General features: G+C 39.6%; 1 protein-coding gene across 1 annotated transcript in view; it reads left to right on the top strand.

Annotated features, from left to right (window-relative positions):
- The first annotated feature begins 5,727 nt into the window (after positions 1–5,727).
- SRFBP1 (serum response factor binding protein 1) overlaps positions 5,728–16,397 on the top strand; it is a 67,624-nt gene continuing 56,954 nt past the window's right edge. Inside the window, exon 1 of the mRNA XM_054284772.1 lies at positions 5,728–5,856. Coding sequence (XP_054140747.1) covers positions 5,827–5,856 — 30 coding nt within the window. The 5' untranslated portion in view covers positions 5,728–5,826. The remainder of the gene's footprint in view (positions 5,857–16,397) is intronic.

Here is a 16,397-nt window from a genome sequence, read left to right as displayed (position 1 = left end):
AGAGTTGATGATCTGACGGATGGATGTATAGAAAATTTGGTGGGGGGGAGAAGGAATGTTTTTGGAAGGTTTTCCTTCCTTCTGTGTGTTTCCTTTTACATGTAGTTGTAGGTTAATAAAGTTTTTCTTCTTCATTCCTAAGTTGGAGCCTGCTTTTCTCTATTCCTGGCCACATCTCACAGCAGACACCAGGGAGCATATATTTTCATTCATTCAGAGAGCATTGCACCAGCATCAAACTGTGACAGGCACTTAGGTCAAGAATCTAGTCACCCTAGACTTCTGTTACTCTCAGCAACAGGATCTCAGATAAGCCTTAACTCTTCTCTGGAAGTATCCTGTGTCTCACTCTAAAGGGAATGGAAGTAATGAACAATCCTGATTTGACTCCTGCCTGATAAAACATTCTGTTTAAAAGCCTAACACTGGGTCTGACAAACTTTGGCCTTCTGACTTTTCTATATAGAAAATTTATGCTTCCCAAATTTAAATTATGGAACAAAATAATTTCTGAATTGTCAGAGTAAAATTAAATGATGCTTTGTTTTACATTTTCACGTAAGTAACTAAAATTATTCTATGAATGTGAAATTCTATCCGTTTTAGCCAAGTGTCTCCTTTACTTGTCTGTTCATACCTCTCCATTTGCAGTAATGATTCCATGTTACTTCTGATCCTACTTACTAAAAGTTTCATACTAAAATTTATCCTTTTCTTGCTTACTCATTCTCTGCAGCTTTTTCTTTGCCATACAGGCAGCAGACAGTCCCATTAATCCCATTAGTCACTCCAGTACTATCACACATACCCCTTCCCCATCCATTTCTAAGCTCCATCACGCATTTCCAAATTCCTTATCAGGGACTTGGTACAAGGACTGATCCTGCAGCTCTAACTGTAGACACCACAGATGTGCACTCCCTGTGCATCTTTTACTGTGAATTCAAACAACCTCTCTCTGTGAATGTCAGACCCACTTCATTCCCAGTACATCTCTTGTTGGAGCACCACAACAAAGACCTACCATCCATCTTTCGCTCATGGGATCTCTTCAGAGTGCTTCTGCAGTTTATTTTCAAGTGTTCCTCCTACAAGGGATCAGAGACAGCTTGGTCTTTTGTCTTTTTCTCCTTTTCTCTTTTTCTGAATCTTGCTTTTGAGTAGTCTTTTCTGCTATCATAAATTCAGCACTTACCTCTGGACTGAAACATGGAGTTGTTTTTTTCTACTCCAAACCCACCAACCAGGTTGTAGCAATTTCTGGATATGAAACGTTTTGAGTTATCCATGACACCTTCATGGGATTTTTTTTTTTTAATTTGCAATAATACTTAGGGAATCTAGCAGGTATTAGGATCCTAGTTTTTACTTAACACTTTATCTGTGTGTAATAAGAGAAAATTTTGGCCTCACACAACCAACAACTGAAATAGCCAGCTGAACGACTGGAACTGCTTCTTTAAAAAGATAGCAAAGATAAGAATTATTAAATAATACATTTATGATTGATTGTAGAAGAAAATGATGTGCTTTACGCACTTAATATCCCAGGCGGAAGTTCATCACAAAATTTTCTTTTTAAGCTCTGTTTTCATACACTTAAAATAATAGTTGAATTCAGATTTTTTTTTTAAAATTTAAATTCTCAGTGTTGCTGAAGTTGAGTATATTCTAAGCAGGAAGGAATTTCAATGTTAATTCTGCTTTCTTAGTAACAGAGGTCTACTTTCTTAGTAACAAATGATCATAAATAGATAATTTATGATGTAAATGAGTTTCACTAAAGTGTGTGTTCTAATGGGTACATAAGGACAGTAACACATGAAGACTTGTCTTCTGTGTGTATGAAAACTCAAAAGTGAAGAAAATAACAAGGAAAACACCTGTAATATTAAGAACAAATTTTTCTATTCTATCTTAGAAGTCAAAACAACTAATTTCATAGAACCTGTTTATAGAGGACAAAGGTACTTTTTACTGTATATTTTTTCAATAATTTTCCTATGTAAATAAGAATCCCTCTCTTGGGGAAGAGGCTGCCATCATTTTCCCATCATTTCCCCTACACACAGTCAGCAGCAGGGGCTGCTATCTTGGGAGGGGGCAGTACCCCAACATTTTGGAATTCTCCTTGTTCCCATGGGGCTCCTGAGATATAGCAATTTTGTGTTAAGTGATTATTTACTAGTTGGTTTGCAGTTTTTTTGCTGTTGATGTTTTGCCTCTTAGTAATCGCTATTTTTTAACTTATATCTACTAATATCTGTTCCTTATTGGTGGAAAGGGATTGGTTGAAATTAGGGGGAGGCAACTCATTTTAATGAGTGTCCACATCTTTAAATTGTCATGACGAAAAGAAAGGGAGCAAGCCCAGAACACATGCCTTAGTATCAGTAAAAATAAACTCCTCTGGCAAAAGTCAAAGCAAAAGCTTTAGGAAGCACCAAGTTGCAGAAAACCTTCTGTTTTTGTTGTCCTCAGTGCCTAGTTAACATTACTGGCACTTCTTTCTATGAAACTTCTTGAAGTTTAAGTTCAATTCACAAAACATAAAAGATTAATTGAAATTTCTAAAATTTACTTATTGTCATCACACAAAACAAACTTCACACATATTTCACTACATCTGTACTGAGCATACAAGTGCAAGTGTCTGCAATAATAATGTATTTCAGTAAGTGTTCCAAAAATATAACTTTTATGCATGGCTTCTGGGATCAAGGCCAGTTGTAGCTACAAGATGGTCTACACAGCTGCTACCACATCACATGAACCTGCAGAGTGCCAAGATAAAGGGAGAGAAATATGACCCAGCTATAACCCCCTCTTTCTTTAAAGTTTTCCATTTCATCTCCCCTGTGTTGTTCTGCAACATCTTACATCCTACAAATAGAAACACAGAATTGTAGAATACCCTGAGTTGGAAGGGACTCAGCAGGATCACTCAAGTCCGACTCTTGGCCTTGCACAGGCCACCCCAAAAATCACCCCACATATTTTAGAGCATTGTCCAAACACTTCTTGAGCTTCTCTCAGGCTGGTGCTGTGACCACTTTCCTAGGGAGCCTGTTTGGCCATCTTCTTGGTGAAAACCCCTTTTCTAACATCCAACCTAAACCTCCCGTGACACAACTTCAGGCCATTCCCTCGGGTCTTGTCACTGTCACCACAGAGCAGAGATCAGCGCCTGCCCCTCCTCTTCCTCTCACAAGGTAGCTGCACCTGCAGTGAGGTCTGCCCTCAGTGTCCCCTTCTCCAGCCTGAACACACCAAGTCACCTCAGCTGCTCCCTATATGGCTTCCCCCTCTAGGCCCTCCATCATCTTTGTAGCCCATAAATATATGCTGCCCTGCAATGTGCAAACACAGACAGTTGTTCACAAAGGAGAGAAAATAGTTCAGAAAATTGCATTCCAACACTGTGAATACGTGCCAAAATATTGGAGTGAAATACTGACACCACAGAAGAAATGTCAGAACAAAGCATCAAAGTACAAAAAGTGTTATATGGGGCAATGCCTCAAAGCATCTGACTGTGACAAGCTGACAAGAAAATCTTGACTTAGAATGCATTTAAGTCAAAAAATAATATGACAAAAGGGCCGACAAGGAAGCTACGAGGCACAAAGATTCTTAACTCTGGACGACCACTGAGGTTTAAAAAGGCAGAAAGAAATAAAGCACTTATTTTAAGGAATGATTAACTGAGTGAGAAGAAAACAAAATTGTTGGATGAAGAAAGGCCAGAAGTGTGTCATTGGGGCCTACCAGAAACTTTCAAAGCAAGTTATTTCAGTGTTCAGAGGAAAGGAAAATTGAAATTATGACCCAATAGGCTACACAGATGGAACAACTCTAATTGATGTGAGGCCAGGCTGGCACTGGTTGGATTCACAGAACCAGCTGGCTCCCTGTTCCTGCTTCTGTCTTCCTCTTTGCTAAGATGCACAATGGAACCTCAGAGTGGCATATGTAGGGATTAGTTTTGCATGAAATACCAAGACAAAAGGAAGGAGCTCTTTATTTTCCTTGGAAGATTTTTCCTTCTGGATTTTTTGCATCCAATTTTACACTCACTGCAAACAAAACCAACCTAGATGTGAGATTGTATCCAGTAATTCTTAAACATATATTGACAGTATGGTGTGCATCACATCTAGTACTAATCTATACAGTCAAATTCAGCTCCTCCTCGCACAGATTACTGTGCACACAGGTCACAGGTAGCTGCCTGACATTGGTGGTACGACAAAGAAAAGTTCATTCTCTGATGGTTGGCTGACTTTTGCTAAACTGGATATAACTGTTCAAGTCTGAACTTTTATGAAGCACCAGCTGTGGTGAACACCTCTCATTGCAGCGAGACTCAAAGTACTCTCAGCAAACATACACTTTAAATTAAATTCAGCTCCTGTTGGAACAAAATTCCCTTACTATGAGATGAAGGGATGAACTCAAAGTATTTTCAGTTGGGTCTATACTGATCCAGATGACATCTAGACTGCTACTAAACATCCAGCACCACCTTCAGAAACATCCCAAATGGAACTCAAAAGTAACATTTGAAAGGACTAGCTTGGGCTAACCTCACTTGCATGCAAGGCTTGATGAAAAGCACAGTCAAGTGGGATTTTGTTGCAGTTCACTCGCAGGAGAGTGAACTGCCTAAGCATCAGTTAGAAATCAAATATTAAAATATAACAAGATCCAAATGCTAGGTCCTGCAGATAAAATGTATTACAGAGACAATTGACAACAGTTGTATTTGTTGAAACATTCAGACTTTAAAGCAGAATTCTAGGCACAACAGTGCCATCCAGGGGCCAGCTAATTGCTGGTAAATTTCCTGAAACGATTTTGGAGGGTTTTCTCTTTGCTTGGGGTTGTTTGCTTTTGGTTTTTTTTGTTAGTTTGATTTTTTGTTTTTGTTTCGTAAAAACCAATAACAACAAAACCAAAAAAAATTATTCATTCTCAAACATACTAAGCTTTGCTTACATTTAAGCACGGCCTTTGCAAAAGTTTCAATAGAAGAATATTTGTAGCAATTTAAATCAACAAATCCTCCTAGCACAAGAAACTGGCAATGATGAGGAAAGTTCTGATGAAACTTTTCCAAAATTTTCAGACTGAGACATCACTCAGTCCAAAACACATGCTCAGCCACACTTCACCACGGCTACTTAAAATTAATTACGTATGTAAAATTTCACAGAACCAAAGCTTCAGGACCTTTCTACACAGCCCTAAATCTTCCTTCTGCGCTAACGGAAGACTCAATCTGAAAATTGTGAGGCACTTTGAAAACGGAGGCTGTTTTGTCACGGTGGCCATGGAGCAAAGTCTGGAGCTACGGCAGCGGTCACAGCTTACTCCGGCAACGCCTTCCGCTCAGCAGCAACAAGGCAGGAAAAGCAAAAACCCCAAAATATTTCTACTATAAACTAGAAATATTTCTACTATAAGCTCGTGGGGGCAGAGGCCACTTCAGTTTAACGATTTACAAGCCTGCATCGCCCGGATTAAGCCAGCCAACCAGCCGGCCGGCCGGCGATGCCGAGCACAGCCCCGCGCCGCGAAGCTTTAGGTTTCACCGGGGGCCGGGCGACCTCCTTAGGCTCGGCCCAGACGCCCCGGGTAGGCCGGGCTCGGGATCCGCCCCGTGTCCGGTGAGGCCCGGGAGGAGAGAGGCCCCAATCAAAGCTCTTTAACCCGCGTTGAAGGCGGATTCCGGGGCGGGGCCGCAGCCCCTGGGCGCCTGCGCGCGGTTTCGGTTCGTGCGGCGGCGTGCGGGGCTCGGAGCGGCCTGCGCGGCTCTGTGGCACCATGGCTCCTGTGCTGAACCTCAACAACGAGGTGAGACACCCGGGGCGCCGCTGGGAGCGGGCCGGGGGGGCTTGGGCCGGGGAAGGGCCGGGGTGGCGGCGGCGGATCGGCCTGAGAGCGAGCCGGCTCGGGCCCGAGCCTGCCGCAGCCGGCGTGGCGGCCCGGAGCCGTAGGGGAGACCGCGGGTGACCGGCGCCGTCCCTCGGCGTGGGAGAGCGCGTCCCGTGTGCTGGAGCTCCGCTGTGATTGAAACAAGCATCCGTCGGGTGAAGTTAAACTGCTTGCGGGGGGTTACGCGCGATTGCGACACGTGTGCCTCGGTGCGGCGTCCTGACCCCCAGTGCCGGCCCTTCGCGCCTGCCTTGCTGTGTTTGTGTTCACGCTGAAATCTTGCAGGTGATCTACCGGACCCGCCAAAGCCCCAGCTGCCTGCCTCCTGGATGGCAAAGATATTGCCTTATTTTCTCGCACATGAACAGATTGAAAATGAAAAATGAATAGGTTACGGCTAATTTCTTCTTGTTCTCTAAGAAGTTTGGTATTTCATGTTTATTTCAGTATATTTTTTTCTTCTTCTTCACTGTAGTGTGAATTCGGTTATGTGTGTTTCACTCGTGTCGGGTTTTGGTTACGTAGTTGCAATTCATTATGCACAGTAAGCCTGACACAACTAAAGTAACCTCATTTTAGGTGTTGCAGTTTAGAATAGCTGGCAGTTCTGAGCATGTTTGATATGAACACCTGCACTTAGCACTGTGCACATCCAGAATTCCTACATAACTAACAGCTTGATGCCATGAGCAGAACAAAAATTACTTTTTTTTAGGTGTAGGATAACTTGGAGAGGGGTTAATTTGCAAGTTGATTTCAAGAATTTAGTGAAGTGTAACCTCTTCATCAGGAAAAGTGTTTGATAGTGCATAAAATCAAGATACTTACTCAGTAGTTTTTGGTTCACGCTGTTAACAAGTGTAAGGTCAGAAATGAGTGATTTGACATTGAAACATACCTGTAAATCACCAAGGAGAGAAGAGCGTATTTCAGTCATTGTGGTAGTGTGGACTCCTTGTGGTTGATTCACATTTGAGTGATATTTCATAGTCTTTCATTGCAAAAATGCTAATAACAAGGATGAAAACAGGAGCATTCTTTGACTTGAGGAGCTCCTCATAAAAAGAGTACAATAAGTTTCTGCACAAAACATTGGAAGATTTCAGGAATATCATTTCATCTACATAACAACTTTATCCTGAGAGGAAACTGAAAGTTCTGGAGAAAGTAGCTTTTACTAGTTTCTACAAAAAATGGACACTCTGTAATAATAGCTCTATCTGAGATGAAGGGTAGGACAAAGACTGAAATCCTGGATGCCATCTCTTCTAGAGGGACAGAAGATCAGTCTGGCTTAGAGTAGGATGAGACCTAGCATGAGTAGAGTAAAAGGTGTTTTCCGTTTCTATGCATATGTTCTTTTGTAAGTGTCAGAGCTGTATTAATGACTGTGGTGTTTAGTTATAAAATGTAAAATTAATTATTTACCAATACCTGGATATTTCATATCTCTATAACAGATACCCTCTGTGTATTTGTTACAGAGGTGCCCTTGTAAGAGTACATTTTAAGAGTAAAAATCATATCTTCCTCTAATAAAGATGAAATGGAGGAATTTTATTAGGACCATGTTTAAATGGGTAACTTTTGAAAATGCAATCTATTAAATAATATTTCTTGCCTATTCTTCCATTTTGCTAAAGGAAAGCAAATTGTGGAGCAGCTCTATTCTGTGCACCTTCAGCTTTCCACAGTCAGACAATACTGTGGGGATCATGTGGGTTTTTCCCATTGGGCCATATACAGTAGGTATGATGGTATTTGTTGCAGAGACAACCTTGTCACCCTTATACAGCTGATAACTTGTTTGTCTTTGCTGGATTTACAGGAATCCACTATCTGAAGGGAGTCTACAAGAAAGCTGGAGAGAGACTTTTCTCAAAGGCATGTAGAGATTCTATAAGAGGGGATGGCTTTAAATTGAAAGAGAGTAGATTTGGGGTGGATATTAGGAAGGAATTCTATGGTGTGTGTTGGGCTGTGCATATGTGGATGCCCTGTCTCTGGAGGTGTTTAAGGCCAGGCTGGATGCACTCCAAGCAACCTGGTCCAGTGGAAGATGACTCTTCCCATTGCAGCAAGGTTGGAACCAGGTGGCCTTTAAGCTCCTTTTTAACCCAAACCATTCTGTGAAATTCTGTGATATATTTCAGGCTTTAATTCTAGCAAAGAAAGACTTCTGCTTTTAATTAACGTAAAATACCATGTCCTGCTAAATGGTGGAATCTTAAGGAATTCTAGGATGACAGATTTAATTTTTTTTTTTACCAGTTCACCTTTTGTTTACAGGAAGAACAGATATTCTTAAAACCAATGTTTCCCAGTGAGATAAACTGGCACTTATCTTAATGTTAATTGACCTCTATTTTAATTACTTACTGTTTTTTGTTTGATATTAGTTGCTGAGAAATAGTTATAAGTGTCAGAATTCTTACTTGTTCTGCCGTGTCTTCTACATCAAGTGTATGTGTGCTTTGAAACTAGAGGACATTTTATTGCATCATGATTTAATGGTGATGATTTAGAAAATGCTCTGGGGAAATTGGACAAATAGTGGACTGTGATGCCTTTGTCCCTTCTGAGAGCTTTTGAACTCTTTGGTTAATTTCAGAGAGATTGGAAAGGAATGGAGACTTTAAAAGTTGTTGGGCTTCGGGTTTTTTTTAATTACGATTTGCTTGAAGAATAATACCTCCATGGAGCAATAGTCTCCCAGCTGTTCTGATCTATGGGGAGCAAAGAATGAGAATGTTGTACTCTTTAGGAGACTGGATGAATGAGGGATTTAAGGACAATGTTAAGGACCCAGGGTGAAAAGAGGAAATTGCAATTATTGTGATGAGGTGAAATAAGACAGAAAATAATAAGAAACCAATCATATTCACAAATAATTAGTTTAGACATTTCATTAATGTTTCTTTTCATGAAAAGTTGTTTATAGCAGTGTAAGTACTTCAAAATATCACACTATTTCCGTGTTAACACGCAGGACTTGTGCCAAAAGTGTATAAATTATTTCTTTTGTTTACTCTAATCGAATATATACCTAGATAATAACAAAAAAGTAAGGTCTTGGCAGAGCTCAGTCAGCAAGGTCCAGCAATTGGAGGAAGCTATCTTGCTGCTGGTAAATAGCATGGTACAGTTTCAGTGTGACTGCATGACTGAAAAATTGAGATTGAAAAGGGTTAAGAAACAATATTTTTGTAATGCAGGCATTGTATTACTGTATGGGATTGCTGCTTTTTGATTACTGGATGAATTGGGTGGGTGAAGGAGGGAGAATGGGTGCAAAGGAAATTAAAACCACAAAATTGGAACAAAGTGAAGCAGTGAAGACTAGAGTTTTTGGGAAAGAAGAAAATGCAGTATTTCTTACCATTTTCAGCTTATTGCATTCACTGAAACAAAGGAAAGCATAAGTCATAGAATGAAAATTTCAGTTTTGCCATTCCATATTCACTGGGTATGGCCTTACTTTTGAAGGGTTTGTCTGTATCAAGTCTAATGATATTCTCCAGTTTGGTTACTCTTACAAGCATGCATGCTGAAGGAGTAATTTTAAAAACCTGTTGCTGTCTTGAATATGTTTCCTATTTTAAAAAGCTTTCTAAGAAATTTCAGGTGTCTTGCCACAGAATAGCTCCCAAAGTTAAACTTTTCTGGAAACATTTGCTAGATGGCAGCACATAATCATCAACTACCATGGATAAGGGCAAGTTTTAAGGGAGATAGCTTGTGTTTAATGTGAAAAAATTATCCTTGTTGATCAGCAGTACACAATAGTATGAAACAGAAGCTGTTGAATGGGAGTCCTACAGATTTCTAGGGTTTTTTTCAGCACCGGTGTTTCTTAAATTATGTTGTTCTGCTTTTACAGTCCTAATCTGCTAATGATATTGAATTAATGCTACAAATTCAGTTTTCTTTCTATTCTCTTTTTTTTTTAAGTATTCTGTTTGCAGCTACCTCAAGGAGCTATGCTGCAGAAAGCTCATGAAGCTAATGCAAATGAAGTCTGTATACAGTGTTTTAAAAATAAGTGTTCTTATATGTACCTCCATGAGTGTTGTAATGGCTAAAGTTGAATATTAGTAAGGCATCATATTATAAAAAGCAAATTCTTGGAGTTGAAAGTTGTTTCTGTAGGACACGTGAATCAAATTTTCCAAACTTGATTGGATATCAAAACTTTGCTATCAGGTGAATTTTTCTCTTAAATTTGTAGTAATTAATCTTATGCAGACAAAATAGTTTTTCTCTATATTTACAAAACTACAGGTTTTAGGTAATAAAAGCTGATGTCTGCATAATGCTTGTCATCTACAATGGAATTGTTCTTTTTCTCTCCTAAAAGCTAGGATCAAGATAAAACCATACCTTGAGAATGATGTGTGCGCACAGTTATTTTTCACCCTGCCAAGCAAAGTCCAGAATTAAAATTGTTATGTAGGGAGCTTAGTTATGAAGCTCGAGGTGATAAAATCCATTTATATTGTTTTGGGTCCCAGCACTTTGTGTTGTGATACTCTACATGGCAACACTCAGCTCTTCTACTCTTTAGATTTAGGGCAGACATCCTGGCCTCAGATTTAGCTGGGCAGCAGTTTAGGTCATGGCATGTTTAGAAAGCAGTCTGGAGGTGTGAATTAAGAATTTAAATTGGTGTATTGCAAAGTCAGGAATGAGTAGCGTGGCTGATAATGAAAAAAATCAGACAAGCAGGCCATGGAGCATAACCTTAACTTAGGGAGAAAGACTGACATACAGTCTCTGGAAGTCTGAAACTGCAGTCTTGAGTTTTAACTGTAGTTTAATAATTCTACAAAACTATATCTGTAGTTATTTAATCTTTTATCACAGTGCAAACAGAAGTAAATGTGTATTTGTAGATGCTTATATATAAAGACTGGGTTGTCTTGGTATAGCGTGGGTAGGTGTTGTGTTTGTCCTTAGGTGTTCAGATGCAGCTAAGACAGAAAACAAAGAGGAAAGAGCTATTGAAATTGCATTTATACATGTCTTTGTTCACAAATTGAAGAAAGTTCAAGTACATCCTTCTACAAGTAAGTAACTTTTGGTCACCAAAGTTTCTGTATAGAAGTAAAGAGAATGTGGTCTGAACAGAATATCAGGAAAGATTAGGGAGGGGGGAATTGAGCGAGTCATTAATTCTTCCTGAAGCTGAATTGATTTCTTTAGCCAAGAACTGTGTCATGTTTTTTGATAGGTGCACTAAAAGTGAAAGATCTGAGTATTTACCCATGCTAGTCCTTTGTGTATTATGTATTTCTAGTTTTTATACAGTATATCTAGCATGCTTAAATATTTTTTAATTGATAATAAAATTAACCTGAAGTTTTTTTGTCTTTGAATGGTCACCATTTTTGCAAGAAGCATTCTGTACAAAGTGAGTATTTATTTGCAGTTACTTAAGATCTTCTGTAATTTCAGCCTTCTTCAACATTATGTATGACTATCTTGTCACTCAGATGTGATATACCTCTCTGTGTTTTTATTGATTTAGGGTGATAAATTAGATATATAATTCAAAATCTTGTTTATTCAAGGTCTGTTTTTTTTACTCACATTTTATTCTGTAGGAACCGAGAGAGTTGAAGCACCTTCAGTGTTAAATATAAGGCTTTTTGTGGAGAACTGCTTTGCAGCTCAGACAGATGAGACGTGCCCCTGATGGAGTGTGATTCTCTAACTGTTTCTTCACAAATGTCTGGACTTGCTGCTTCTGAATCTGGGGCTTCTCACTCACCCATTCCAGCCAGGTGGTCTTGCCTCCCACTTCTGTGCTGGTAGGAAGTTTGTTGCTAGAGTGGTTTTCTGCTGCAGATTGATGGTAACAATCTTACCGGGTTCTGACAAGCCAGCGGGAGCAGCAGCCGTGTGGGACTTGTTGTGAGCGGGATGGGCGCAGAGGCAGAGAGATGGATTATCCCACCACAGCGAGTGAGCTGTTTGATTGCCTGATAGAGCTGTGCTGTATTTCATCTCACTTAGGTGTTTCTCTGTAAGCAGTGGCTTTCTGTGAAATAAACATAGAATTTAAGGAGGGTATTGAACCATAAAAACCTACAATAGGGTGACGCATAATGTACAGTTATGTTGTCTGGCAGGTGTTTTGTGACCACTGGAAATAGTGGTCAGGGCTGTGAAGGCAGGAGAACTACAGAGTTCAAAGGGGAAGCCAAATGAGCCCTTACATTTGTCTGATCTTGATGGCTTTACATAATGAGTTCCTAGGAGACTACTTAAAAATCAGCTTTAAAGAAGAATCTTAAAATTTCAGTGGTGTCAGGGTATACGGGTGCCTGGGATGCTCTATGGTCAGAATTGAAGCTGTGGCTGCATACTGGCACTGCCAAGATCTGTTTATCTCTGACAATTTGTGTTCTTAAATACTTCCTTGAACTTGGTCATACAGCCTCTTGTATGTCACTGAGTTTATATTTATTTTATGGGAAATGTGAGTAAGGGGGGAAAAAACAGTCTCTTATCTGTTGCAAAAGAACCAGTTGCAGTCTGGTAATAAGTAGAGGAAAGTGTAGTATTTGAGTTGTATTTCTAACAGTAATTAAGAAATTAACACCTGTTGCTCTCAAGGACTTGTTGAAGCATGATGCTTCAATCTTTCTTTTAAAATGCTCTTTACTATTGTGGGCAAATTGATATGAGCATTCAGATTTTTACTGTATTAGATCCAAGGATCCAAGTGGCTTCTATTACCTAACGTATGTTTTGATATTTTAAAGTATATTCCTAAGCCTTCCTTACTGTGACGAAAAAGAATTCTAGATGGAAACTTTCAAAATAACACTGACAGAGTGCTGTAGACACTACCGTGTTTAAGGCAGTTCAGAATACTGGGCAGTCAGTTCAGTGCAGCGATCCAGCATCTCACTGAAATAAAGTAGCTACCCCCAAAGATCTATTTTTATGCTATCCCCTGGGCTATGAGGTAATTGAGGAACCTCTTAGGGCAATTTCATATTTGTGTCTGGTCTCCTCATATAAAGGAGAAGTGAGACTTGAGGTGAGGCATCTAACCAGTTACCTGATATTGGACTGAGCTGTGAGATATCTTAACTGCTCATAATTCAAGATACAGTCTTATCTCTTAAGGCATGAAGCTGTCTGAGGAAAAATTTTAATTTAATGGCTTAGTTGTTATAAAACTTTCCAGTAATTGAGAAAGCTGATGGATAGGTTCCCTCAGTCTGAGGTGGGTTTATTCCTATGAACCTCAATGACCAGCAGAGTGCACTAATCACAAATATTAACAAATACTGTTGCTGGGCTACTGTCTGGCAAAGGGTGATTTTATGGAGTGAGGGGAGCCTGGTCATGTGTTTCATCAGTGGGAGCATTTCCATAGGAAAAGTCCTTGACTGTGCTCCAAAGGCTGCTTATCCAACAATTAGTACAAAATACATGAGCTCCCTGAAAGGAAAAACATGAACTCAGAACTCTTTACTCCTGAGAAAAATTCTTCTTGCTGGTGTATAGACAAGTTCCCTTGCTATTTTCTCTGTGGTTTATGAGCTGTATTTCATGCAGCACCTATATAGGTTGCTGGCCAAGCCATTTTCTTGAAGTAGAAACATTTACCCTACACTCCTATATCAGGTTTTTTCAATTCTGTTAAGTGCCCCAGCATCTAAGCTGTCCCTCAGATGGTGGACACCAGTTCTTGTTCTCTCCTGAGCTGTCTGCCAGTATGGTTCACACATGTATCACAGCATCTCTGCCTCTTGGTCAGCTTTAGCTGGCTTGAAGTTCATGTGTGACCACTTCAAAATTATTCTGAAGGTAGAATGGCTAGCACTTGGATACTTTTGAAAAATATGGGTGCCTGGGATGCTTTGTGGTCAAATTGAAGCTGTGGCTGGCTACTGGCACTGCCAAGATCTGTGTATCCCTGGCTCACACTTGGTCTTAAATACTTCCTTGAAGCTTGTTCTGCATTCTCTTAAATGTCACTAAAGTCAGTCTAAAGTCTTGGAAAGGCATATAAACAAGTTATGAGAACTGAGAAAAGATAAATTTCTGCACGATTCAAAACTAAATAGCTAATCTTTTCCATCAGTTCATTTCTTAGTATACTGGCAAATCACCGTGTTTTTTCTGTATATTATAAGTCTATGTAAAGTTGGAAAGCAAACACGGCTTTCTTTTTAAACTCTGGAATACTTGGCAGGAATCATTTTAGCTCTGTGGAAATGCATGTAAAAATTCTTGCATTAGTTTTGTTACTAATAAATAATTGTAGGCACAACAGTTTCTTGAAGAAGGAAAAGTTGTGCTACATAGAGCTTGATTTCTGTTTAAAACAGTTCAAGTGTTAAATTCCTAACATTCTTTTACAGACCATGTAAATGTCCTAAGGAAAAAGTCTTTTGAAAGCTTATGAAATTTCCAAAGTTATACTCTGTGAGATAAAATTCTGAGGAATTGTGGCTTTTTTTTCCCCCTAGGAACTGTTCCAGCAGCTGTTTCTAAAGTTTCTAGAGTTGCCACATCATCAGTTTTACTAATATTAGCAGCAAATTCTGATCTGCTTGCTCTTCACACAGTTTTTTTTCAGCAGATTACTGAAGCAATTAACCATGGCTAACAAGGCAGTTTTTTACTTCTGACAGTGTTGTATACAGCCGTTATTGGACTACTGTACTTGAGGACAGGAATGAAAACTTTTTCTTAGCTCAAGTGGTTTATATAAAGTGTGTGTGGTAGGCCACGTAGGCTAGTAAGATGCTCTCATAAAGCAAAAACATCTGTGGTTCCTTGGTGTGGTAGTGTACAATAATGAAAAAAACATGCAAACGGTCATGGGAAACTTAGTAACTTTTACTTTAAGGGAACTGTGAGGTACTTGCAGTACACAGTGTAGTTTTTTTCATTAAATGTAATTTATGGCTATATATGCCTGAGTAAGACACAATTTAAAAATAGTTCCGTTACAGTAAATGGGCATAATTGCTTACTGCTGTCCTTGCAGAGATCTTTCAGCAGCCTTTACACTGCTGGGTCTGGAACTTGGTGCTAAATGAAGAAGGAGCGAGGCTGTAATAGGTGTAGAAGGGAAGGTGTGGTGTTAGACTTTTTCATAATAGGCTTTCAAATTTGGGGGCTTGGGGGAGGAGATGTTACTATAAGAGAATAGTAGCCAGTTGCGAATTCATTGCAATTCCTCGTTGGTATGCTATGATAAAATTCTTTTCAATTTGTCTTGTGCTGCAGTAGTAAAGGGCAATTAATTGACAAGTAATGTGGCCAATTACTAAATTCAGTGACTCTTTTGAATGTGTTTCAAGTCATATAAACTAAAGGGATTTAAAAGTCTTGTACTGATTTTGTCTGCAAAAAATACCATTATGTTATTTCCTTTGCAAAGAGGGGTCACAATGATACCTGTTTATTCATATGGCATTTAATACCAAATGAAACTGTGCATAGAAAAGGAAGCTGAGGTGGGCAACTCTCTACAACTACCTAAAAGGAGGTGGTAGTGAGGTGGAGATTGGTCTCTTTTCCCAAGTAACAGGACGAGCGGAAATGGCATCAAGTTGTGCCAGATTGGCTGTTAGGGAAGATTTTTTTCACCTAAAGGATTGTCAAACACTGTAAGAGGATGCTCAAGGTAACGGCTGAGTCATCATTCCTGGAAGTATTTAAAGGTGTGTAGATGTGGCACTTTGGGACATGGTTCAGTGGTTGGCTTGGCAGTATTTGGTTTATGGTTAGGCTTTATTGTCTTAAAGGTGTTTTTCAATGTAAATGATTCTGTGAATCCTCTTTGCTGTTTAATGAGGACACATACGAGAAAACATAATGTAATGCACGGGTACATTAATATAGCAAGAGATGAGCAGATAAAAGCTGTTTGCATGAGAGGCTGGTAAGAAGTGTTCTGAAGGCACCTGGTTCAAAGGAATGAATAGCGGATTTCATCCGGAGGCAGGTGTCACTGAGGAAATGCTGCAGAGGTTGTGAATAGCACAGGAGAGCATACCTTACATGGATAAGATAGGGGTTCCAAACAGTATAAAACAAAAGGGCAGTTAAGGTGATTGCTTGCTCGAAGGAAGGAAGGAAGGAAGGGGCTTGAAGGTATTTGAATATTAGAACAGACAAAAAAGATGGGTAGGGGATGGGGTGTGTTAAACAAGAAGAATAGGTTGATGAAGATGAATGAGGAGAGCTTATAAGGACAGGAAAGGGGAAATCAGTTTGGTAAGAAGCACCTAGAGATGGGACAAGGTAGCAAGCTTCAGAAGAAGGAAATCTCCCAACAGAACCAGCTCTTAGTGTGGAAGAAAAGTTGTCAATGGCTGGACGATGAACGCACTATTGACCAGACAGGTGAGAGTACCTGTTCTGTCACAACAGAGATGGTTTTGCAAGAACCTTTAAGTATTGCTCCAAGTTGTTAGTAAGTAGTACTG

This window comes from Melozone crissalis, unplaced genomic scaffold (assembly GCF_028551555.1).
Source record: "Melozone crissalis strain CALT ecotype California unplaced genomic scaffold, PUWL_Pcris_2 ptg000005l_1, whole genome shotgun sequence".
Lineage (NCBI taxonomy): Eukaryota > Metazoa > Chordata > Aves > Passeriformes > Passerellidae > Melozone > Melozone crissalis.
Note: the sequence above shows the minus strand (reverse complement) of the source record. Positions and strands in the feature narration are given on the sequence as shown.